Source organism: Crinia signifera, chromosome 1, assembly GCF_055691185.1.
Source record: "Crinia signifera chromosome 1, ASM5569118v1, whole genome shotgun sequence".
NCBI lineage: Eukaryota > Metazoa > Chordata > Amphibia > Anura > Myobatrachidae > Crinia > Crinia signifera.
Genome location: NC_139217.1, coordinates 154,289,846 through 154,315,418, shown reverse-complemented (window position 1 = coordinate 154,315,418; position 25,573 = coordinate 154,289,846). Strand labels below are relative to the sequence as shown.

Here is a 25,573-nt window from a genome sequence, read left to right as displayed (position 1 = left end):
TGCTGCCTGAACAGAATATTTGTGATTGCTCATAATTTGTTACACTGTGGTCCGACAGCGCACAGCCATTTTCTTCTGTTATAGGATCTATTAGTCAGTCAGCGACTGATAACCAGGACACAAGCACGGAACCACTCGGGTATCGTATCATATAACGGAGCAGGCGGCAGCTGTACTTCAGCAGCATCAGCCTGCAGCCACTGTACTACCCATATCAAACAATTACACACCACACACTACATCCAGGAGTCGCTCAGGGTGTACTTGGTGCTGTGAGGAGCCTCTGTGCTGGTACAGAGTGGTAAGCCCGGCATTACAATCTGTGGGTGTGGGGTCAGACTGATATATAGCAGCTGCAGAGGGCTCTTCACAGCACTCCGGTGACGTCATGACATCAGGGGCACTACCGGGAGCTGGCGTTCTGAAACCTCAGATGTTCAAGTTCACGTGTATTTTGTTAATTTGGCCGTGATCTACCAGTGGATGCCCCAAGATCTACTGGTAGATCAGGATCTACCTTTTGGCCAGGTCTGGTCTAGGGGGTGCCGTGAAAAAAATGTGATACTCTAGGGTGCCGTGATTCAGAAAAGATTGGGAACCACTGCAATAGAGGATAAGTACAGTGTACATAACCATAGCTGCATCAGCAGAGGACACTGAATAAATATATCATAAATTAATAAAACCCACACATAGAAACATAGAATTTGACGGCAGATAAGAACCACTTGGCCCATCTAGTCTGCCCCTTTTTTAAACATGTTACCTCAAACCATATTTGATCCTTATTTTTTTGTAAGGATATCAATATGCCTATCCCAAGCATGTTTAAATTGTACTTCTGTATTTGCGTCTACCACCTCTGATGGTAGGCTATTCCACTTATCTACTACTCTTTCTGTGAAGTAATTCTTCCTCAAATTTCCCCTGAATCTTCCTCCCTCTAGTTTCAGTGCATGTCCTCGTGTTCTGCTGCTCCTCTTCCTGTGAAGAATGTCTCCCACCTGTACCTTGTTAAAACCCTTGATATATTTGAAAGTTTCTATCATGTCCCCCCTTTCCCTTCTCTGCTCTAAAGTATACATATTAAGATCTTTTAGTCTTTCCTGGTACGTTTTGAGATGTAGGCCATGCACCATTTTAGTTGCCCTTCTTTGTACAGTCTCTAATGTATTTATATCCTTCTGGAGATACTGAACACAATACTCTAGATGAGGTCGTACCAATGACCTATACAGTGGCATTATTACTTCTTTCTTTCTACTGCTGATACCTCTCCCTATGCAACCAAGCATCTGACTTGCCTTCTTCATTGCTTTGTTACATTGCCTACCTGCCTTTAAGTCCCCTGAAATAGTGACACCTAGATCCCTCTCTTCCTCTGTAGTTTCCATTATAGTGCCATTTATACTATATTTAGTCTTTGGATTTTTGCAACCCAAGTGCATGATTTTGCATTTTTTGGCATTAAACTGTAGTTGCCATGCTCTTGACCATTCCTCTAATCTACCTAGATCATCAATCATTTGTTTTACCCCTCCTGGTGTGTCTACCCTGTTGCATACTTTTGTGTCATCTGCAAAAAGGCACATTTTACCCTCAATTCCATTTGCAATATCACCAATAAAGATATTAAAAAGCACTGGTCCAAGTACAGATCCCTGGGGTACTCCACTTGTAACCTTTCCCTCCTTTGACTGTACTCCATTTACTTCAACTCTCTGTTTTCTGTCCTGCAACCATGCTCTTATCCATTCAACTATCTTAGAATCCAATCCCAAGCTTTCAAGTTTACTTAACAGTCTGCGATGTGGGACAGTGTCAAAAGCCTTACTAAAGTCTAGATAAGCTACATCTACAGCCCCACCTTGATCTATTACTTTAGTCACCCAGTCAAAAAAGTCAATAAGATTTGTTTGACATGATCTTCCCCCAGTAAACCCATGCTGTTTTGGATCCTGTAAATTGCTGGTTTTGAGATATTCTACAACTCTTTCTTTTAAGAGTGTTTCCATCAATTTCCCTACTACTGATGTAAGGCTCACTGGTCGCTCACTAACACACAAACACATTATGCATCTTACTGTATCTATAAACCATTTTATTTTGGTAAATGTGAGTTTGCAGATGCCGATCAGTCTCCTGTGGGCAGCAATGTGAGATGCTGCAGGAGCAATGTGATGGGAGGCACTGCTAATATGATGCCGGGGCAGCGAGATACAGTAAAGGTGCCCATACACATTACAATTATTGTATACAATATCACATCTCGGTTTTGTGATGAGATGAAATGAGATCTAGTACAAAAAGTATGTGCTGCACATACTTTTTGTACTAGATCTCATCTCATCTCATTGCAAAACCGAGATGCAATGAGATATTGTATACATTATTGTATACAATAATTTTAATGTGTATGGGCACCTAACTTGAGAGATATCACTGAAGCACTGCTGAGGTGCTGCTGGGGCAGTGAGCTGAGAGGCACTGCTGAGATGTACCATGGGCGATGCTGAGATTCTGCAGTCAGATGATGCTGCTTGGTGGCGTCTTGCTTGGTGACGCAGACACTGATCTTGACCCTTTGCTGATGTATCTGGCAGATGGACGAGCCGCAGGTGGACGCAGTAGTGTCTTACATTCATCCTTAAAACATGCCGGCTGGTATTTGATCCCCGTACCTGTGCAGGCACTTGTAGCCGCAGTAGATGCTCAGGCAAATAAATATGAGGTAGACTGCCCCGGAAATCAGGAGCCACTTCAGCAATCCATACACAAAGTTCTGGACAATTCCACGTGTCTGATGCTGTTCCTTGGAGTGCACCCCATGCTGTTCTTGGGGGCGCCCATGATGATGCTCCTGATAACGCCCATGATGTCTCTCTGGATGGCGCCCATGGTGATGTTCCTGGTGGCGCACATAATGCCGAATCTGATGGCGTCCATGATGAAGTCCCTGAAGTTCATGAGGCTTCTCTTTAAGATGTTCCATGGCGGCTTCGTCCATTGGGACTTGTGTCCGTCCTGCCGGGAGAGGCCTGGCATAGAGCTCCCCAGGTACCAGGAGGAATATCAATAAAATAATAATACAGGAACTCATGGTCCTGGAATAAATCGCAGTTCAACTGAACAATATGTAACAGAGAACGAAAAGCTGCTGAACTAACCGAAGGTTAAGTGAGCAATGACTGGCAGTGGAACACTGAGAGTTACAGTGTTCCAATAATTGTGATGTCACTATGATGTCACAATAATCCTATGCCTGTGATGTCACTATGATGTTACAATCATCCTATGCCTGTGATGTCACTTTGATGATGTCACAATCACACATTAGCTATAGTTGTGAATGAGAGCTATCCCTGACTGACTGCCTGGAGTCTGTAGGCCAATGTAGCCACTTTATAAAGGAGACTAATGCAGAAGACCTAGTTATTAATACATCAGCATTCTACAGATTTATATAAACATTTATTTAGTAAGATTAAGCAGATTGTAATGAACTTGTACACAGACTGTGGTCAAAGGATACTCGGGGTGAGCTCCAGTAACAGATGATTAGCAACTATCGATGTTTTCAATTAGATGGAAGTAATGTTTCCTCAGAATAACAGGTGTGGGATGGTTGACAAGCATCGGACCCTGGTTCCGATGCCCATCCTATGGCCAATTGAACTCAGTTTATTTGAGCATGTGCAAAGCCCTTATTGCTTCCAAGGGATGTGGACTGCTACCACAGAGGTTTGGCCAACCATTAGGTTCTATTGCCTTCAGACAAAAGGACTAATTCAGACCTGACCGTACGTCTGCGAATTTGCAGGTCGAGCTATTATCGATAGGTCTGTGTACAGCCGCATGTGCGAGGCTATCCTGACATAAACTCCTGCTACTTTAAATCACTGGCCGTATGCAAGTTGATTGACAGGAAGCCGGCGTTTGATTAGTAGCATTACCGATATGATACCTAGGTATAGCTAACCATGTGAGAGAATCTTGCTACGCAATTCCACACAAACTAAATTATAAATGCAAATGGCAAATACCGTATTCTGGGCTAGGCACCAATGCATGTGCCCCCCTGATCTTTTTATTTTATTGTAGTTCAGCAACTGTTGTTACACTACGCATCCCAGCATTCTCTGCCTCAGTTTTAGCATAGCCAAGTAGCAAAACTGCAGCAGGGCATACTGGGATTTGTAGTTCAACAACAGATGGAGGGCCAAACGTTCTCCATCCCTGCTCTAACACATAGCCTAATGGCATTCTACTTTTTGGCCACAAGATGTCCTCACGCCATGAGTTTTTTTACATTTTAGCTGCTAATTAGCCTACCATTGGTCCATATGGGGTTATTGGTTCCAGAGATATTGTGGGTAAACCGATTATTTTTTTTTTAATTTTTTTTTTTTCTAAAATGTCATTTCATGGCTGTTCATGTTGTTTGAGGGCAGATTTCTCTGGAACCAAATGGCCCAGTTTCACGGGATCAAAATCATTTAAAGCCCACTCAAAAGTTCTTAAATATGACACTGGTCTCATGTAAATGGGTCAGTTGGTTCCAAAGATATAGCTGTCGGTTAAAGGGTGGGGGGGGTCTCTCCCCCTCACACCAGAAAATGCAGGGACTAGTCTGGTGTAAAAGGGGCTGGGAATTTCCCTGCATGATCCTGGGACCATATTCCTGGGTAAGTCCCTGCATTTTCTGGTGTGAAAGGGGTATTATGTCAAATAGCCGGGACCTGCAGTGCTCTGAATACAGCCGGGCAGCTCCCTGCTCTCTGCCCGGCTGTCATTTCTGCCCGGCTGTGGCTGTCCCCCAGTTACTGCAAGCTTGTACTGTATTCCCCCTTGGCAACGAGCATGGAACCCCTGGGAATGAGCATGGAACCCCTGGTAATGAGCATGTAGGTAAGCAGCACTTATGTAGCATAATTTTGAATAGGCATTATGGTGTTTGGCATAATACGTAATGGACATTATGGTATGTGGTTAAACATGTAATGGGCATTATGGTGTAATTTTGTAAAGGGCGGCCTTTGGCGTGCAATGCCCCTGTTTGTGGAGCATATTGTGCATTAATGCTCAATTAATTTGGTATAGTGTGTATTTTGGCTCAATCCATATGGCAAAATGTGAATTTTGCCTTAATCTGTGTGGCATAAGGTGAATATTGACTCAATCCATGTGCCATATGTGAATTTTGGCTCATTTTCATTTCATTTCATGCAGACCACCCAAACAGAACACCACATTATTAGGTGCTGGCCACAACCCCTATTATTGTGCATAATAGGCCCTCGATAATTTTCAGCTCCAGGCCCATTTAGACCTTAATCTGGCACTGGAGAAAAGGTGTTAGCTAACAGCACCTGAAGGGGTGTATGACCATGTGCCATTTCAGAAACCAAAAGGCTCAGAAGGGAGTCAGGATTGCAGTCCTGGAGCCACAATCGTAAATGAGTTGACTGAGCCGCATAATAATATAACCTAAAATTAGGAAGGGTCAGGCCACCAGACATTTGGATCTAGTAAGTACCTCTAATTGTATGCGAGGCCTCTTGTCCAACCAGATCAGAGAAGAAATCATACTGTTGAGTTTCCAGAAAATTGAATTAGGGAGATAAATTGGGGCCTGATGAATTATATAAAGGAAGTTTGGTTGAAGATTATTCTCTTTACTATGAGTATTGGCCTTTTTCCATTTATAGTATTACTGGCCCACAGTTCATTAAACTAATTCAGTATGCCCATGACCTAATTGAATTGAAATTTTTTTTTGTGCCATTAAGGTTTCCACTACTAAATGTCTTGTCACGAACCTCTGCTATAAGTTAAATTGTTTTGTTTTCGATGGTGCTTGCAAAGATAACTCGGACATCATAGTTAATTGTAGTCATTACTTTTTCTTCTATTTTGCTCTAGACATTTGGCCAGTCGGTGAAAGTGGCTATGTATGCACCAAATGAGCCAGTTGTTGACTATAATATGGTCATCATTTTTGTAATGGCTGTGGGAACTGTGGCTATTGGTGGCTACTGGGCTGGAAGCAGAGATGTTAAAAAGTAAGTATATGTAGTTTAATATAAATTCTGTTTCATATATAAGCAAATACATTTTATTTGCTACCCCATAACCCAGTCCCTGGTTCGCCCTTAATTGGATGAATTTTGGTAGGTACTAACCACTGCATACAAGGAACTCCCCACAGAACCAGTGGTTTTGCTGTAATTGATTTTAATTAATTTGATGCTCTAATCCAGTCATATTGACCCTTGTTAAATGATCCTTACACTTGCCCATTTTTCCTGCTTTCAACACATCAACTTGAAGAATTGAACATTTTGCTTAATTTATTTTACTTCTCGATAGGTGCCACTTTAATGCATCAATGTGTTCAATTTCTGTCAGTGGATTTTATGTTCTGGCTGATAGGCCCATGTCCCCAAAATCTGCACTTGTGTTTATTGTTAAACACCAATTTTACTTCTTTTTTTTTTTTTCAGGTCTTACATGAAACACAAGCGGGATGATGGAGCAGATAAGACGCAAGACAGTGAAATTGTGGATGTTACTCCTATCATGATCTGCGTGTTTGTGGTTATGTGCTGCTCCATGCTGGTTCTTCTCTTCAATTTTTACGATCATTTAGGTAAAAAACGTAGATAATGGGCAGTATTCAATGAGAAAAATTCTCCGTGTTTTGTGGAGAATTTGTGCTTTGTTCGCCTTGGACGGAGCATTTTGCTCTCCAAAAGCGAGCAACCCTATTCAATGTGAAATATTCTCCGTCTTTTTAAGTGATTTTCTCCGTCTCTCTCCGTGTAGCAATTCTCCATCTTTTGATGGAGAGCTGGAATGTGAACTTTTAAACTAGAAGGTTTTTTTAAGAAATTTTGGTGTAAAAAAATCAGGTTTTTTTTCCTGTGAAGGGGCATGTTATTTTTATTCATGTGCTTATAGCACATGAATATATATTTAATTTAAAAAAAAATATTTTTTTACATTTTTTTTTTTTTTTTTTACACAGTGCAGCCAGCAGGGGGCTCGAGCCGCTCATTAGATATTCATATATTCACTGCACCCGAACGTAACTATGCACGAACGGTGCAGTGAATACTGGGTCCCCAGCTGGCTATAGGGGGGTGCAGCCTGGGTCCTGGAGAGCCCCCCTCCCCTACACAGTCCTCTGGAGCAGCCAGGGAGACTTTAATCTCTCTGGCTGCTTCCGGCTCCCTGAAAGCTCCCTGCTCCCTGCAGGGGTTAAGACTCGCCGCGAGTGGCGGCGAGTCTTAACCACATTGAATAGAGGGAGCAGGAGTGGCAGCGAGCCCTCCGGAACACGGAGAGTGCATGGAGAGCGAAATAAAACGCTCTCCATGCACGGAGAACTTTTTCATTGAATACTGCCCAATGACTTGCATGGTGTGTACACACATACATACCGTGTTTCCCTAATAATAAGACACTGTTTAATTCTTTTTTTTTTTTTTGGTCCAAAAAACATCATAGGGCTTATTTTCAGGGTAGGTCTTATTTTAATTAACATTACTGCCCCTCAGTCCTGCTTTACAATACATGTCCTTTACTTACCGTTGTTTTTTTTTTTATTGGTCTTCACTTTCCTCTTTTTATCTCCTCAGTGGCGCTGCTGTAATTGATGCTAAAACGCACGCCAGCGTCATACACAGAAAAAGAGGGGAGGGTGCACTGTGCAAGAGTGAGACTGCAGTTGTGATTGGATGCTACTAATCTTTACCAGCGGCATCCGTTTCAGGGGGGGCAGAGCTGGGAGCATTATAGTATAGTGCAGGGACCGGGCAAAATGTGGATTTAACTAGGTCTTATTTTCAGGGTAGGGCTTATTTTAGACCGTTCTGCAGAAAGTAAGGGTAGGTCTTATTATCGGGGTAGGGCTTATTATTAGGGAAACATGTTATCTAATGATGCCTCATACAAAGGCTATCATGGGAGCAAAGTGCACCTACTTTCTATCGTTGCCTATAAAGCGCATATATCTGCTCAGCATGGCCTGCCACCAGAGACGTTACTGCAAGTAATAACTGAAAAGGAGGGCCGATCTACACACCCACTTACTGAAGGACCAGTCCGACTAATCGTTTAATATTTGCTGTCTAAAAGGAAAGCAATTCCAACCTCTCTAACCAAGTTAATTTATAATAGATATTTAAGGCCCCAGGTCCCGCCGATTGAAAACTCTTAAGCTGGGTACATACTGAGTGATATATCAATCTCAAATGATTGGCAGATATATCATGACCCCATTAGCATGTGAACAGGTTTGAATCGGGCCCATAATCCGGTGCTCTCCATCGCTCCCCGCTTTACAGTCGGGGCTAACATATACAAGTCAATAACTCTGGCAGTCAGGGGGAAAACTAGACCAAGCGGCAAAGTAGCCAACGATTCAATGCTGTAATTGCATTTTCAATTTCATTCGTATGTATGTATGGATATGTATGTGCGAGCTTGAAGATAACACTGCAAATTAATGAAGCCATTTTCCTAATTTTTTTTTTTTTTTAAGTTCTCTTTTGTGGTGTTTGCTCAGTTCAGCTAGGGTACAGGTTCTAAAACTCGGTCCTCAGGACCCCACACGGCGCATGTTTTGCAGGTCTCCTCACAGAATAGCTCCACCTGTGGATCTTTTGAAATGTATCAATGAGTAATGAATGCATCTGTGCACCTACTGGGTGACCTGAGGACTGACTTTGAGAACCACTGAGCTAGGGTATTTACAATTACTGCAGTCGTTCTTTTTCTACACATTTGCTATTGGTGAGTGGACAATGAGAATGTATATTTATAATGCTCTTCATGAGCAGCACCTAAACCTACATGCCTGTGCTTGCAAGCCAATAATGCCAATTGTCACAAATACAAAAAATATAAGTAGTAATAATGTATTTTAAATGAAATGTGTTTTATTTATGCAGTTTACATAATCATTGGAATTTTCTGCTTGGCTGCATCCATTGGTCTGTACAGTTGCCTCTCCCCATTTGTCCGCAGAATTCCATATGGGAAATGCAGGTAAGCTCCCAATCCGTATGTTCCAGATTGGTTTGTGGAATTGGGGTAAATAACACATTTTCTCGTTCAATCATGTTAATATAAAAATAGCAATAAATACGATCAGACAATCACATGGGACCCTACCATAAGAGTATCATAATGGACTTGCTCAGTCATAAAGATGTATAAATGAGACCCATGTAATATGCTGCTAGCCCACTGTATTGGTGCTCTTTTGACATACAGATGGCAAAAAATAAGCGGCCATCTGAACTGCAGAATAATATGTCTGCACTATTCACCTGTACTGTTTGTTAGAAAGAAATACTCTTATCCTAAAATTCTAGTATGAGCAGCTGTAGTACAATCCAATCGCAGTCTTTGTGATCATAAAGTTGCCAAAGGCATCTATAAAAAAAAAAAAAAGTACAATGTGTCAGACTAGTCAATTTATATTATTTATTTATAAAAGTGATTTGCAGTGCCATACAGATGAGTAGTAGAGAGCTGTAATTAAAGTGCTAGAGAAGAGGGTTGTGAGAAAAGTAGGAATGAGGGCCCTGCTTCAAGGAGCTTGCAATCTACAGCAGTGGTCTCCAAACTTTTTTGGGGTGGGGGCTACTCGAGAAAACATAAACCGCCTGAAGAGCAACTAAAATAAAAAATAAATCTGCATGATAATCAAAAAATGCCCTTTACACATTATGCACACACACACTGTAATGCCCCTGACACATTATGCCACACACCGCAATGCCTCAGACACAATGTGCCACACACTGCATTGTCCAATATGTCGCATACATACCTCCCAACACTGGATGCAGAGAAGAAGGGACAACGGCACGCGCCTGAAATTAGGGGGCATGACCTACTGTCATGGCACTCCTGCGAGGCCACATGCCTCCAATACCCACAGTAATGCCATAAACACAATGCCCCCCAGCACTGCCAGATAAACAATGCCCACCTGATTGTTGTGCCATTCTAAATAAATACTGGCGATACTGTGTGCGGGTGTAGCCACATAGGGTGCGGCCAATGAAAATGGGGGTGTGATACACATATGCCCCCAATAGTGCCAGATACACATATGCTCCAACAGTGCCAGGTATGCCCCAATAGTGCCAAAAACAGGTATGCCCCACAGTGCCAGATACTTCCCTACAGTACTGGGTATGCCCCACAGTGCCAGAAACAGGAATGCCCCACAGTGCCAGAAACAGGAATGCCCCACAGTGCCAGAAACAGGAATGCCCCACAGTGCCAGAAACAAGTATGCCCCACAGTACCAGGTATGTCCCCACAGTGCTAGTTTCCCAGCAGCAGTACAGTCACTATTGTTGCTGCTGCTGCCGGGGAGAGGACAGTCCGGTGTCCCCCTGCAGTACCGCTGTCTGTGTCCCATGTCCGGTATTGCCACTGCGGCTTCCCTTCCCCTCACTACCTTGTGACTGGGGACTGGATCACTGCTGCGAGCTTACCGATAGCTCGCGAGTGATGAATTTGCGACCACTACAGGGAGTGGGAGACAGACAGGTGACATGAGTATAAGGAAGTTGGCCTGGTGGCAGTAGGTAAGCGAGTCAGGGATGGCCAAGGGATCAGGCACTTCGTAGGGAGAGTGACCTCAAGAGTAGGTTATGCGGAAGCATAAGCTTTGAACAGGGGGATTGAAGCTTTGCAAGGTCAGGGAGAGTCTAATAGAATGAGGGAGCTTGTTCCAATGAAGGGGTTCAGTTAGGGCAAAATCTTGGGTTTGCTCATGGGATGCAGCAACCAGGGTAAAGGAGAAGCGACGGTCATTGGGCAACCCGAAAACGGTGGGAGGGAATATGTAAGGAGATGACATTGGAGATGTAGGGAGCAGTGGAGTTAGTGAGGGCATTGTATGTGAAAGTGAGGAGGTCGAAGAGTATTCTGTAGAGGTATGTGAGCCAGTGCATATTTTGTTAAAATGGAGGGCAGAGAGAGGAACAGAAGTCCTAGCAGCTGTGAAGTTGAGAACAGAGCAGCGAAATAGGATCATGGGAGACCAGTGAGGAGAATGTTGCAATAGTCGAACCGTGAGATGACCAGTGAGTGGCTAATAAGTTAAGTTGTACTCTAGCAGAGAGGAACAGCCTGTTGTGAGTGATGTTGCATAGTTGGAACCAGAAGCATTGAGCCAGGGATTGGACATGGGAAACGATGGAGAGAAGTCAAAGTAACACCCAAGCAGCAGCGTTAGGGAATGAAGGTGATAATGGTGTTGTCAACAGTGATTGAGATATTGGGGGTGGAAACTCTACATAGGGGGGAAAGATGAGTTCAGTTTTGTCCATGTTGAACTTCAGAAAGTGTTCAGACATCCAGAAAGAGATGATGGAGAGGCAGCATACCTCAGAGAGGATAGAGGAAGATAGGCCCTGAGAGGAGAGGTATAGTGGAAATACGAAAGGGCTTATAAGAGGTGTAAAGGGAAAACAGAATGGGGCCTAGGACAAAACCCTGGGGGACAGAGTCAGGGAGATTGAAAGGGTCTGGGGTGGATCCAGAAGCAAAAAACAAAGAGGAGCGTTTAGAGGTAAGAGAAGAAGAACCAGGCCAGAACAGTGCAAGAGAAGCCAATCGTCTGGAGGGTGTAGAGGAGGAGAGGAAGGGCCACAGTGTCAAAGGCAGTGGAGAGTTCCAGGAGGAGGAGCAGAGAGAAGTGACCCTTTGATTTGGCAGAAAGCAGGTAATTGTTGACTTTGACCAAGGCAGTTTCAGTGAAGTCGAGTGGGCAAAAGCCAGATTGAACAGGATCGAGGATGAAGTTTTCAGAGAGGTAGCTGATGAGACGACTGTATACAAGCTGCTGAAGTATTTTCGAGGTGAGGGAGGGTCAAGGTTGGGTTTTTTTGGTTAGAGGGAGGAGGAGTCGGCTTTTAGTGTTTTTGTGCCTAAACTCCATAGCCCACTCTCTAACACAGAGGTAATGAAGCAGCGCCCCCAGATAGACTCCAAGGAAGAGATTTTATGTTGAGTAAAAAATCCTATTTTGATCAGTGGTAAGAATTTCCTAATAACATCTATTTTGATTCCATAATATAGGAACATGAAAGTAATATGTCAGAAATAGAAATGCATACTTTTTATGATGTTTGTAAAGGCATTGTCTACTTGACATTAACATTTTACATGTCTCAATCCTACATTTAAAATATTGTATATACTGTAGGAGTAGCTGCCCTGAGCCATTTTATCATATTTCTAAGTGACACTTTCCTTCTGTTTCAGAATACCAGATAACAACCTACCGTACTTTCACAACCGACCACATGTCTGGAAGATCATATTAGCAACCTTCTGTGTAGCTGTCAGTGTAACATGGGGGGTGTTCAGGAATGAAGATCAGTAAGTATTCCCTTTTAATATAGCACAATCAGGCTAGTATTCTATAGAAACCCAAAGGAAGCTTTTCTATCTCTGTCTTGTGTCTGTCAGGTGGGCTTGGATACTCCAGGATATCCTTGGTATTGCTTTTTGCCTGTATATGTTGAAGACCATCCGTTTGCCCACATTTAAGGTAATTTATAGTGTTCTTCCCATTCCTTCTTTGTAGAATTCTGTTCTTATTATGTTTGGATAGTGTAATTGTTACCATTACTGTATCACAGCAATGACCTCATAGGTTCAATCCCCACCATGGCCTAACTGTGCTGGTTTAATATTCTCCCCGTGCTTGCGTGGGTACTCTGTTTTCCTCCCACAATCCAAAATATACTGGTAGATAAATTGGCTCCCAACCAAAATTAACCCTAGTATGTGGGAGCGTGTGCATGTGGTAGGGAATATAGATTGTAACCTCCACTGGGGCAGGCACTTATGTGAATGTTCAAATATTCTCTGTAAAGTGCTATGGAATATGTGTGCGCGCTACAAATATATACTGTATATACCTGATTATAAATAAATATTATGTGTGTATTTATTCCAAAAATAAAACCATATTGAGGTCGGAACTGGAGGATCAGTAGAGTTTTGGAACAGCTTGACCTGTAATGCAACTTAGTGACCCATTGACTGCATACATTTTTTTAAATATTGACCAATATGTATGTACCAAGTTTAAGAAGTTCAATCATGGTAGCACAATCATTTGTTACTTTGCATATGAGTATGCGTATATGGAACCCTTATAGAGGCAAATTAAGTAACCTTCTTGGCTGATGACAGAAGACTGGTGCCAATTCTGTCTTGCCTATATTCCATCAGCCTAGTGCTGATGCATATAGGATGACATAATATCTCATTAGGAAATTTGGAGCAGGAACATTATGGTACTATGTGTTAGTAGGCAAAACGCAAAATGTGCTCCACAAGTGCCAATAATGCTTCACTGCTAAGTATTGCTATTGCAGCGGTGTTCGTAACAGAAACCGAAGGCACTGCTGAAAAAAAAAAACAGTATTAACCCATTTTTTTGTTCTTACAAAAAAAAAAACCTTGGTTTATTTTGAGTGAAGGTGTGGGTAACAAGCTATCTTATCATTCAAACTTACTAAGCAGGTATGTATTCTATTTACCCCTTCAGAACCATGTACGTGAACCTTATTTGAATTATTAGGGTGTTGTTTTTTTCTTTGGGGTGGGGGAGGGTTCTCATTTTTAATACCAAGGCAAAACATTGGCCATTGTTTCCATAGTGATAGTAAATCCATAAAGCAAACAATGACCACACATAGCTAATACATTCTGTAGCAATGAATAAGGAAGGACAGGGGGTCAATTATTTTGAGAAATAAATCCCTACTGTTTCACCAGTTACAGGTCTAAATTATTTAACCGCTACCTTGAATAGATTAATATTTAGGATTATTAAGTAGGCATTTAAAAGGCTTCACATTGCACACCTAATTCAGTGGCAGACACAGATTTGCCGGGAGCATATTGCATTGGGAACAATTGTTCATTCATTTCTTTGCAATGTTTTCACATTTTCCATATTTCCTTTCAGGCCTGCACACTACTCCTATTTGTACTATTTGTATATGATGTGTTCTTCGTATTCATCACTCCATTTTTAACAAAGGTATGATCTGTGTTGTGTGGGGGATAAAGTATGCTATTTCATTGCCTTTCCTCACTATTGTCCTCCTGCTGTAGCTGGGATTATGTTGTGTTCATCACTTTGTTTCTCTACTGATTCTAAACAATCCAACATTCAGAAGTATTTGTTTTTTACCCACAACAGAATGGAGAGAGTGTCATGGTGGAAGTTGCTGCTGGACCAACAGATTCATCTTCTCAGGAAAAGGTAACCAGTAATGCCTGCTGTTGTATAGGAATATATTATTAACATTTATGTAGTTCCAGCATAGTCTGTAGCATTTTACCATTATGCATACATATTAGCAATCCTTTAGAAGTATGTTTAGTACAGTAAATATCTGTTTCGAAGTGACACCGTGAGTATGTGTCTGGGAATGAGGGTTATGCTGTATTCCATTCATACTTTGCAGCATTCCGGTTTATTGTTATCCTAAAATAAGAGATTGATTCCAGACAAACTATCTTACTATTACTCTGTGTACACTAATTTCGTATAAAAAGCACATACTGGAAGGTCATATACAATGGTAGAGATGGTTGGTATAGTGATAAGTAGCTACAGTAACCTTGTATTTCAATACACAACATTTGCTCCCCCCACTCACACACACACCACTTAGCCACTTTATTCATGGGTCCACTAATATAACAACTACACAGAGCTCAAATCTTCCAGCATTTAAGATTTATTTATTCTACCACCAGGGAACTAAATATATGCAGCATACCTAAATATATATGTATAAAAACAATATTCCTTTTCCCTTTGGCGGTTTGCTGATGCAAGTGGTTCACATTAGGACTAGAATTACATCTCTTACGGTAGATCCACCAATAGTGGCAATACAGTGAGAGGAGTTGGGGCTCCGTTTCTGTCCAACCTGGGAGAGGGGTTTCTGGGTATTCAGAAAACCCACTGCATGTGCCTTTGGTATTCACATATATGTTAACAGTAAAATAAAAAAAATGACATACACTGAAAAGGAACCTCAAATAGATGACTAATGGAAACCAAATTGTGGCAATTATGCTGCTCCCAATCACTTACATACTGATTTCCCACAGATTCAAATAAGCAAAAAGTGAGGTATTAGTGTTAGCTGCACAGGTCAGCAATACAAACATTTCATATCTAGAAATACTGTAATCAATCAATACCCTTTAAAATGGTTACAAACTAAACATGAGGGAATACTGAATACCACTGTAAACATAGCTAGTTCACTGCTTTAATTCTATTAAAGCTGTAAGAAGTGTCGATCAGGATCAAATAATCATGAACTCTATGGGACATTTAGCCATAAAAAGAACTGTAATAAACCCTGAACTAGACAAGTCCCTTCTTTATGCCACTATTCTGTCCCAAAGCCTATGTACCTTTATGCTAATGCTAGTTTCAGACCTTTCCCATCCATACGTCTGTATTTGCAAGGGCTGAGGCACCAACTTTGAGCATGGTGTATTACCAGTCCTATGGTAGGTGCAGATATTTCATTTTAGAATGACTTGGTAAAATGTGAATGCCTAAACAAGCTCCAAAAAAAGGTATCTCCCTGCATTGCAATACTTATACAGTTACCCTATCGTACTGTAAAGAAACAGAAGTGGAAAAAGGAGGGTGGTAGGCAACTATGGAGTTATCCTTTTGAATCTATAGAGGAGGGGGGATACTTCCTTTCTGGAGGTGTGGTCTGTTTTATATACAGCATTCTGATGGTTCTCTCTCCAGATTGTCAGGTTCAAGGGTGCATATATTGAAGAAAGAAAAGATGGGGGTGGTTGGTTGGTCCAAGGTTATTATGGCTGCGTACCCAGCTCACATCTCAATAGTATATTATAAACACAGCAAGGTATCTTTACACATTTATGTATCCAATGGTGGCATACCCATACTCACAATGTAAGGCGTTTGATTATTCCTATCAAGGTATCTTCAAAATGTAGCCATTTAGGTTGAAGATAAAAAATAAATGTATTTATACAAGATCTAAACAATGGGGTTTTAATCCAATGAAAAGACACAAGGAGGTACAGTAAGGATACACACTTCAGCTATGATGCAAGTAAAGACCCTTTCTGGATCAGGTTGATGTTGAAAAATAGCTTGTGGACCTTCCATCATCTTTCCTTCGTGTCTGGTCAAAAAGCCCCTTTACAAAATCCTCATAGAACCAATGCTCCTCATGCACCAGATAGTGACTTGTGTCAAGTCATCCTTTGATCCAGAAATGGGCTGGATGACAGGCGGGAGCTACACTAACAAGATGATGAAGGCCAAAGGTGTCTGAGTGGGCACTCCGGAGGCTTATTCTAGCCCTGCATATTATTATTATTATTATTATTAACCGTTTCTTATATAGGCACACATATTCCGCAGTGCTTTACAGAGAATATTTGAACATTCACATCAGTCCCTGCCTCAGTGGAGCTTACAATCTATATTCCCTTCCACATGTACACACACACACACACACACACAGACATTCCTTCTGCCTCTCTAATCACCATCACGGATATAGATTCTTCAGGGGCAAGGCATTAGTTTAACCAAGCCATTCTTTTAGTAACGGTTACCAAGCCTCAGTTTCATGCAATTTGTACATGTTGAGTATCCCTTATCCGAATATCAGTTATACGAATTATTCCGAAAACCATACATTCCAGAAAGTAAAAAAAAAAAATTAAAATTTTTGCTAAAAGACTTACTGGGGATATTTGTAACAGCACTACTGGGGACATGATATGTAACTGGCACAATATATATGCAAGACAATGATTGCTTGGTATTCAAAGTCAGTACACAAATTTTGTTTTTTGAACAAATAAAATATGCAAGACAATGATTGCTTGGTATTCAAAGTCAGTACACAAATTTTGTTTTTTGAACAAATAAAATATATTTGTATGTGTTTCGTGTGTTTTGATGTGTTTATACAGCATAAATGCAAGATTCTACAAAATTCATAATTGAAATATAAAAATATTCTGAAATATGGAATAATCCGTTATCCAAAATTCTCCTGGTCCCGAGCATTTTGGATAAGAGATACTTAACCTGTGCAGTGTGTTGGCAGTAGCTGTGGCCCGTGTGATAATGGTAACCATGTGTTTTCTGTACCAGCTTCCAATGGTCCTGAAAGTGCCAAGATTAAACTCCTCACCATTGGCTCTGTGTGACAGGCCTTTCTCTCTCTTGGGTTTTGGAGACATATTAGTGCCAGGTGAGACATTGTTTGACTTATTGATTTTTTTACAGGAATGCAATGCTAAATTAGAATAAGGAGCAATAATCTTTCAGACGTTAATTTATTTTTATTTTTTTAATTAAAGCTGGAAAAATCCTAGACTTTAAATGATCCACCATTTGTATTTTACATTTATTATTTTTATTATTATTATTTTCCATGTTAACATTTAAATATTGTAAACAAAATAAAGTCTGCTTCATAGACTTGGGGAGAAATTCGATTAGCCCCGATAATTTACCAGGTGTGAGAACCTTGGGCTTTAACGCTCAAGGCAGTTAAATTCAAGCCCCTTTTTCTTGCCTAATAAATAACTTTTAATGATCATTAATACATAGGATAACGTCTCTGGCCTAGGTTTTAATATGGTCAGCCACCTGAACACAGGCTATTTGTCAGGGATTTTTTTCCAGTTTGCTAACTTGTTCTAAAATGTTCCTGGCTCATGTATTCCCTGGGTTGTAACAAAATGTTTTCAGTTACCAAGAAACTGTGGGCCTGATTCATGTGTGCAGGTAAAGCAAAAAAAGCATGCAAATGAGCAAAACCATGCTGCACTGCAGGTGGGGCAGATGTAAGTGTTCAGAGAGAGTTAGATTTGCAATGTAAAAATAAAGCTGTCTAATATTTGTGGGCTAAATGCAAAATAGCCAGACTTTACCCTGCACAGATTCAATCTAAATGTATTTGCTCCCCTTGCATGGCAACATGGTTTGTTCCAGACACGAAATAGATTTTATTTTTTATTATTTACGTACAAACATGAATCAGGCTCTGTGTGCTCATTTAATCCTTGCCAAGACATAACCAAGAACACCAGTCCTTGTGTGGTACATACTTGGTGTTGCTCAGAGCCTCTGTGACCTTATAAAGCACCACACCCAGCTATAGCACAGAAACTCCACTACACAATCTTTTATTTTGTATGCAGTAAATTGCATTTAAGTGCATTAAGAGACATTACATTTGGTTTTCTATTTTTTTATGGAGCAATCGAGCTAGCAAAATGTATTTTACAGTCTGATTGTTTCAAGGTTAAGGTAATGTAAAATAGTATGCAAATAAAATAGCCGGGCTGCTTTTTCATTACCTGCAGTGCGGGGACATCCATGTTTGTGCATCTTTCTGATGAAGGCATTGCAATAGATGTGGGCTGATTCCGTTAAATATTGTATGTACAATTAGCACATCGGGGGGATTCATTGAGTGAGATATTCCCTTGGAACATTGTGAGAATGTTGTGCACATTTCTTTTTTATATGCGATTAAAAAAGTGTGAGTCTATCTTGCCCAGATTAATATCTGAACCTTGGATCCAATGGATTTGGTCTTATTTTGACCAGTGTTTTATGGAAAAGTGATGTTGTTGTCTAGGCCCTCTAGAACATAATGCAGCCAGTCACTTGACTTGTTTACCTGAGTGTATTACATGTCCCTCTGCTACATGCTATACACACAGGGGGCAATTCCATACACTGGTTATAGTATATGAGCTGGAGAACTTTACTCCTGTAACTAGCTGCCACTAATGCAGCTGCACGTTGCATACAGGTCCAGGCTTAGGGGGTTATTCTAGTTTACTCCGGGGGACGGATGTTTTTGTAATGCGCATGTGCATACACTGGGTGCGAGTGGGCACAGCGAAATGTTAGTTCGCCATCCCGTTCACACCCACCAGTGTTCCCAAGAAAACACTGGGCATTCCCACGGAAATTAGGCGGTGGAGCAGTGGCGCGGGGGTGGGCAGCTGAGATCACCGGATGTCAGCTGCCCGCCCTGTTCCCATACAGGGAACATGCAAAACTAAGGCACCTGAGAGTCTTAGTTTTGCATGTAAGTGTCAAATCATTCGATGGTCGGAAAAACATCCATTCGCAGACGTGTGGTGAACTCGGTGGGTGGTGTTAAATCCACACGCAGTGCTGCAAATTTCCCAGCGTTGCGTGTGAACGTTAAACTCCTTAATTCAGTCTATGCCATTAAAGAAAATTCAGAAGCATCACGGTTAATTCTTAGCTGTATTCCCACTGATGCCTGTGCAAATAGAACATGGTGTGTTTGTGAGTAAATGTCCTGTTTTTAATGTAAGATGGCCCACTGCAAACGTTTGATCTGGTGTTTGATACAGAGGTGTCCTACATCTAGCCTCAACACACCATGCAGTCAGTCAAGATGCTTACGTGATTGAATGTCATGTCCTCTGCAGCTTGCTAACGTCAGGCTTCTTTTTTGTTTTTGCCGAAAGTGCATCTTAATTACAAAGCAACATAACTAGGATGCACAAGGAGATGTGCTGTTTAATTTGATATGACAATTGTATACTGTGTGTGAATGAGTCTGTATACTAAGCAGAACAGAGCTGTATGGATTCAGTCTCAGCCGCACACAGATACAAGTGTTTAACAGTTGTAGCCACACTTCTCTTTGTAAAGCGTATACACGCACACATGCATTGCAGCAAGCTGCAGTATTTGCTGGGCTATGAGTTGCAGCCCAGCAGCTGCCCATAGGAATGGATTTCATGACTCATTTGTGGGCACGCTAATTGTGTCATCTGTCGGGGGGGGGGGGGGGGGGGGTTGGTTGGTTAAGAGTAGCTATATTTATCTAAGTAGTAAGCAGTCCCCTTACGCATCCTAGTTGCATTAAATTGCGATTTAAGACTCATTCTCTGCAACAACAAAAAAATACACAGATTCTCATGTGAAATGATGTGTCAAGAGGTAATGATGTATGAGGACATACCTGTCTAATTACAGTATACCAGGCAGATTTGTATTTATTTTATTTTTTGCAGGTCTGCTGGTGGCCTATTGTCATAGATTTGACATTCAGATTCAGTCATCGAGAATCTACTTTCTGGCTTGTACAGTAGGTATGTATACAAAGGTACACAAGCTTGAGAAACCATTGTTCTCAAACCAATCCAATTATTTAACCTAATTCTCTCTCCAACCTTTACCTTTAACCTATTATCTTATTTATTAAGCAGTTTTCATTAGTCGTATGTTTTTGTTTTCTTCACAGCTTACGGAATAGGACTTCTTGTGACCTTTGTGGCACTTGCCTTCATGCAAAGGGGACAACCTGCACTCCTCTATCTCGTCCCCTGCACACTCCTCACAAGTCTGGCTGTGGCCCTATGGCGCAAAGAGCTTCCTATGTTTTGGACGGGTAGCGGCTTTGTGGTGAATACCAGTTTGATATGACTGTTTTCGAGAAATACGAATGTTTTAAACCCATATTCCGATAAAGTTGAGTAAACCGTTGCTGAATAAGAAATAGGATAATATTTGTCTTCTAATAAATTTAACCTGTATTTATTTACGTTAAATGTTGTGGCAAGCATCACCTGGATTGTCCGTTTAATATTGCTGATTTAAAGATTTTGAGCAATTGATCGCTGACACAGTTATTGGTACATATTCTTCAACAAAATCTAGGTTATGTACTCATGTTTTGACTAATTTTGAGGTTTGAAATATAAGTTTTAATGTTCAGCAACTTTATTAAACTTAAAGCACCAAACAAACAACATGGATGTATGCTTATGAGCTCCTGTTAACTTTCACAGATTGATGTACAATGAGGCAGATGTGTTAAGCCTTAACAAGAGATAAATACAAGGGTGATAAAGAGATAAACGTCCAGCCAATCACATCCTAATAAAACTCAGTAAGGAGCTGATTGGCTGGATGTTTTATCTCTCTTTATCACCCTTGCATTTTTCTCTTGTTAAGGCTTGATACATCTGTCCCAATATATTTAACCCTTTGAGTGCCAACATCTCTGAGATGCTCAAAATATGTACGAATTGCCAGTGTCTTTCACATTTGTCATGTAATTCAAATAAAAAAAAAGTTATGTAAATAAAAAGAGGTACTTGTGGATTATCACGGCTCCCATCGCATGCCATATATAGTGGCATGCGATGCGATTTTTACCGATTTTTGACGTTTTTTGACAAAATCGTATTCAATCGCATACGATTTTGCACTGAAAAGCATCCAAATGCATTGGAATTAGTATTAAACATGTTCAATGGCCCCCAAATGGCATTTTTGAGGCTGTACCACCCCCACTATCAACGCGAACCCGAAGCGCGGCGAGCGCAGCGAGCCCGCGAGGGGCGGCGGTACGCGTCCTACGACCTTTTCATACCCCCACTATCCACGTCGGCGTGGAGTTGAGAATAGAAAGTGTGGCGAGCGCAGCGAGCCATCGAGCCCGAAGCGTGGCGAGGGGACGCGGACACCTGTGAAGCCCGTGAGGGGACGCGGATACCTGTGAAGGTATCCGCGTCCCATCGCGGGGCTCGCTGCGCTCGCCACTCTTCGATCAAATCGCATGCGATGCGATCGCATACAATGCGATGCGATTTTTTAGCATACGATGCCCATCGTGGGAGCCGTGATAATCCACAAGTACCTAAAAAAGATTACATTTCCTATATAAGGTAAACCTTACAAGTCATTACAATGAATAAACATGTTTGCTTGGCAATTTTCACACCTATTCTGACCAATTACCTTGGCACTCAAAGGGTTAAGGGTTTTCATTATTGAGATAACATGTCAAATAGCCAATAGAACCAAACAACATCGCACTAAAATACATAAGGTCTTTAATATTCCTCACAATTATATATGTATAGGTCTCAGGCTCTCTCTGCGTATGTATGTGTGTGTGTATATGTAGTGAGTTTCCTTTTATCTGTCCATTTTGAGGCTCAACTAAAACAGATATGGGCTGCATAAAGCGCTACTGTTGTGACCCACAGTTGGGCTTCTTTATTGCCAAATTTATTTGGTATATATAGGTTGTGCTTGCTTATTAAGCAAGCGTAATTCTAACATATGAAAAGAAAAACTGCGCTTTGAGGAATAATTTACCAACCAGTATGATGTATGGACTCCACCCCTGTCTGGGCGGAATTGAAGCCACCACAGTAAGGACAACAGTTTTGCTACACTCCTAAGGGGACATTTCCATCTGCTGCAAGCCATACAGCAACAATACCCCGCCACACGTGAGTGACTTATCAATAACTGTCCTATGCAGCTTCACCATCGCAATACCATCTGAGCCCAATAGGAACAGGATCCGCTTTAAGGAAGATAAGAGGGTTGCTATTCCCTCAATCAAAAATGCATCTTTCATGTATTGAATTGCACCATTTTTAGAGGTCTTACAGTATTCATTGAAGATGATAAACTTATGTTTTTTAAGTATGTGTATGTGATGTCTTATTAGTATTACATTTATTTTTACATCATACTGGTTGGTAAATTATTGCTCAAAGCGCAGTTTTTCTTTTCTTTTTATCTTGTTATTCACCAAGGACTGACTATCCTTAACCAAAACTGCTGCTAAATTTGAGAAAAACCCTAAGCACTGCCTGGTATCAACCCCAGTGGTGATACACCACATTTCTTTTGTAATTATAACATATAACTGTTTCTTTTAATATGTTTTAACACATTCCTGAAATGATGGGTAATGTGCTGCACTTTTAAAGGTTAGAGGACCAGCCATGTGGTCACTAAATGTATCATATTGCCCATTGCTGGTCTAAATTCTAAGGCATTATCAAACAACTCCCAATTATGCTGTACATATTTGTGTCTATATTTAAGCAAGTATATACATCTTGTTTAATCCAAACTTCATACTTGTGTAGTGGCATTTAAGCTTAATCATGGGGATTTTTTACCCTGCTTTATGATCAGTGCTTACACGTCTATCTTTTTCCCAATATCAGCAGAAAGAACTTCCGAATCCTCACCTGGTTCTGGCTCCCAGTGGGTTGGATGTGTGTTTGGGCCAGCAGGACAAGAGAAATGAGAATGATCCAAACCAAGACAGCTACACTAAAGCAGGACAAGAACAAGCAGCCCTAGATAAGGACACAGCAGAACCCTTGAAGGAACAGCTGTGTCTGGACACTGAGAACACCCCAGAAAAACCAGAAGAGGACCTGTCCCATGGATCAGAAAACATACCAGAAACTCAACTGTCCTCCAATGTGGACAGCGCCATCTCTGGCAACTCAAAGAAAATACTGGATCAAAATGTTGAATGACCTATTAGAAACTCTACTAGGCCTTACATTTACTCACCATACACAGGCAGCACCACACCAACCCCTGGATCCATAGCTGGCTATAAGCACAGACAGGACCAGTTCAGACATGGAGCATTTTTCTAAGCCCCAACAAGTTAGGGTGCAGCCACCACAAAGAATAAAATATACATATAAAAGCAGTCTTTGATTTAGATACTCATTGCTGTTGTTACTTAAATTAATAATACGGTATGAATGACTAAAACCAGGTTAATTATTGCCCTAAAATATATCTACTCCTTCAAAGAGTAGACATGTCTGACAGTTTGTTGGGGCCCAAGACCATTTGCTAATGGGAAAATTTATATCGGATTAAATAACTGTGCATTCATTTTTTCAATATTTAATACTGTCTAATGCATAATGTTATGGTATCTATGTATCCATATAGTTGGCCCAAATGGATACATTTATAAAAAATAAAAAAAGTCAATCATGTCATTCAAATGTCAATGATATACATTGATAACAAATAATCAAATTAAAGTCCACTATGTTGAGCTAGTAACCATAGAGCAGTGTGGAAATATCACGCCTGTAATAGAATCCCTGTTGCTCAACAATGCTCGTAAAGATAGCGGGTCATTCTCATATGCCTGAGTGTGACACATTGTATGCGGTACCCAATGACCTTGGTCTTTATACGTAGCCTCTGCCAGTAATGCTCTGGAGTACAGCCTGATTTTCCAGCTACCTCCACAATGCCCAGTGAGACATCAGGCAAATGCATGGCATCCAACAGTGAGGATTCATGAACAGAGCGCTGGTATGATCGTAATACAAACTAACTTAATAAAAAACTGCACGCCTCTTCAGTATATATATATATTTTTTATTTTTATTGCGGGACTTTTAATATACTGCTAATATAATAGCAAAAATGTTTCCTGCCTAAAAGGACATTGTGGTAATATAGTTACCCATCATATTAAAATTTCAAGTAAAAAAAAAAAAAAAATACATTTATATAAACAAAAAAAAAACCCCAGTGGATTGTTTTGGAAATTTTCACTACATATATTGTTGCGTGTGTATGTTACACACTACAGATGCTTTTAATTATTGTAATATAATTGCCTTGGTAGCTAGCAGCTACTTGGGTTGAGCAGGAGATCGTGAATAAAGACTCTTCTTTTTTTGCACCTTTTTGTTTGTTTTCTTTGTGTGCAAAATTAACACATTCATTACAATGTGTGACCAGTTCAGTTAAAGAGATGGGTTTGTGATATCACGACACAAAAAAATTGGCACTTGTTATACTGTGTGAACAGCTAAATTAAAACAATTAAACCCTTGAATTTAATGAAATAGCATCTTCATTTTATTAGGACTTCAAAAGACAGCCACTGAAACAAAGGTCAAGAGAATATTATACACAGGCCTATCCACGTGGCTACGAACATTCCCCCAACTTACACAAACATCTACTGCGCTCCTTCTTATACTCCTGGAAAACATTACCAGCCTCAATGTACAGAGAGATGTTTTACAATATCTACCACAATGGTTACCTCTCCCCACATAGACGACATTTAATGGGTATCTCAGACACAGACAGCTGCCCAAAATGTGATAGTCCTGCCGCAACATTCCGACATCTCATGTGGGACTGCCCTACTATTAAACGTTTCTGGAAACAAGTTCAGGGATTTTCCACCACATTCTTACTGAACCGTTTTCCCCTGTCGGCGGAGTGGGCAATCCTAGGCGTTTTCCCAACAGGAACACCAATCCTACAAGAGAGCAAAAAAATTATGCTCATTATATCTGCGGTAGCCCGCAAATGTATCCTACATCAATGGATACATAAGGACCCTCCTTCTATACCCTTGTTTCGAGCAAAGCTATTCCATATATTCCATATGGAATGGGTCGAATCATCCCTCCAAAAAGAAGAACGTACGGCTACTTATGTAATATCTGGGCTCCCGTTTTTCTTATGAGACCACGTCCCCTCGCGGGGCTCGCCACGCTTCGGGCATGGTGGCTCGCTGCGCTCGCCACACTATATAAAATAGACTCCATGCGTAGTTGGATAGTAGGGGTATGAAAAAATGGGGTGCATTTAACATGGAAGCCCGAGTAATACATAAGT

At 41.0% G+C, this 25,573-nt stretch overlaps 1 protein-coding gene across 4 annotated transcripts in view; it reads left to right on the top strand.

The window, feature by feature from the left end:
- The window catches only part of SPPL2B (signal peptide peptidase like 2B), a 73,713-nt gene extending 49,093 nt beyond the window's left edge, over window positions 1–24,620 (top strand). Inside the window, exons 5-15 of one of the 4 annotated variants that reach the window (XM_083174863.1) lie at window positions 5,923–6,062; window positions 6,504–6,649; window positions 8,955–9,051; window positions 12,295–12,411; window positions 12,502–12,583; window positions 14,015–14,089; window positions 14,252–14,314; window positions 17,231–17,330; window positions 20,152–20,229; window positions 20,382–20,542; window positions 23,119–24,620. In XM_083174863.1, coding sequence (XP_083030989.1) covers window positions 5,923–6,062; window positions 6,504–6,649; window positions 8,955–9,051; window positions 12,295–12,411; window positions 12,502–12,583; window positions 14,015–14,089; window positions 14,252–14,314; window positions 17,231–17,330; window positions 20,152–20,229; window positions 20,382–20,542; window positions 23,119–23,436 — 1,377 coding nt within the window. In that variant the 3' untranslated portion in view covers window positions 23,437–24,620. Of the gene's footprint in view, window positions 1–5,922; window positions 6,063–6,503; window positions 6,650–8,954; window positions 9,052–12,294; window positions 12,412–12,501; window positions 12,584–14,014; window positions 14,090–14,251; window positions 14,315–17,230; window positions 17,331–20,151; window positions 20,230–20,381; window positions 20,609–23,115 lie in introns of all 4 variants that reach the window. The other 3 variants (XM_083174855.1, XM_083174871.1, XM_083174869.1) reach the window with 3 other exon arrangements.
- The last annotated feature ends 953 nt before the right edge of the window (window positions 24,621–25,573 follow it).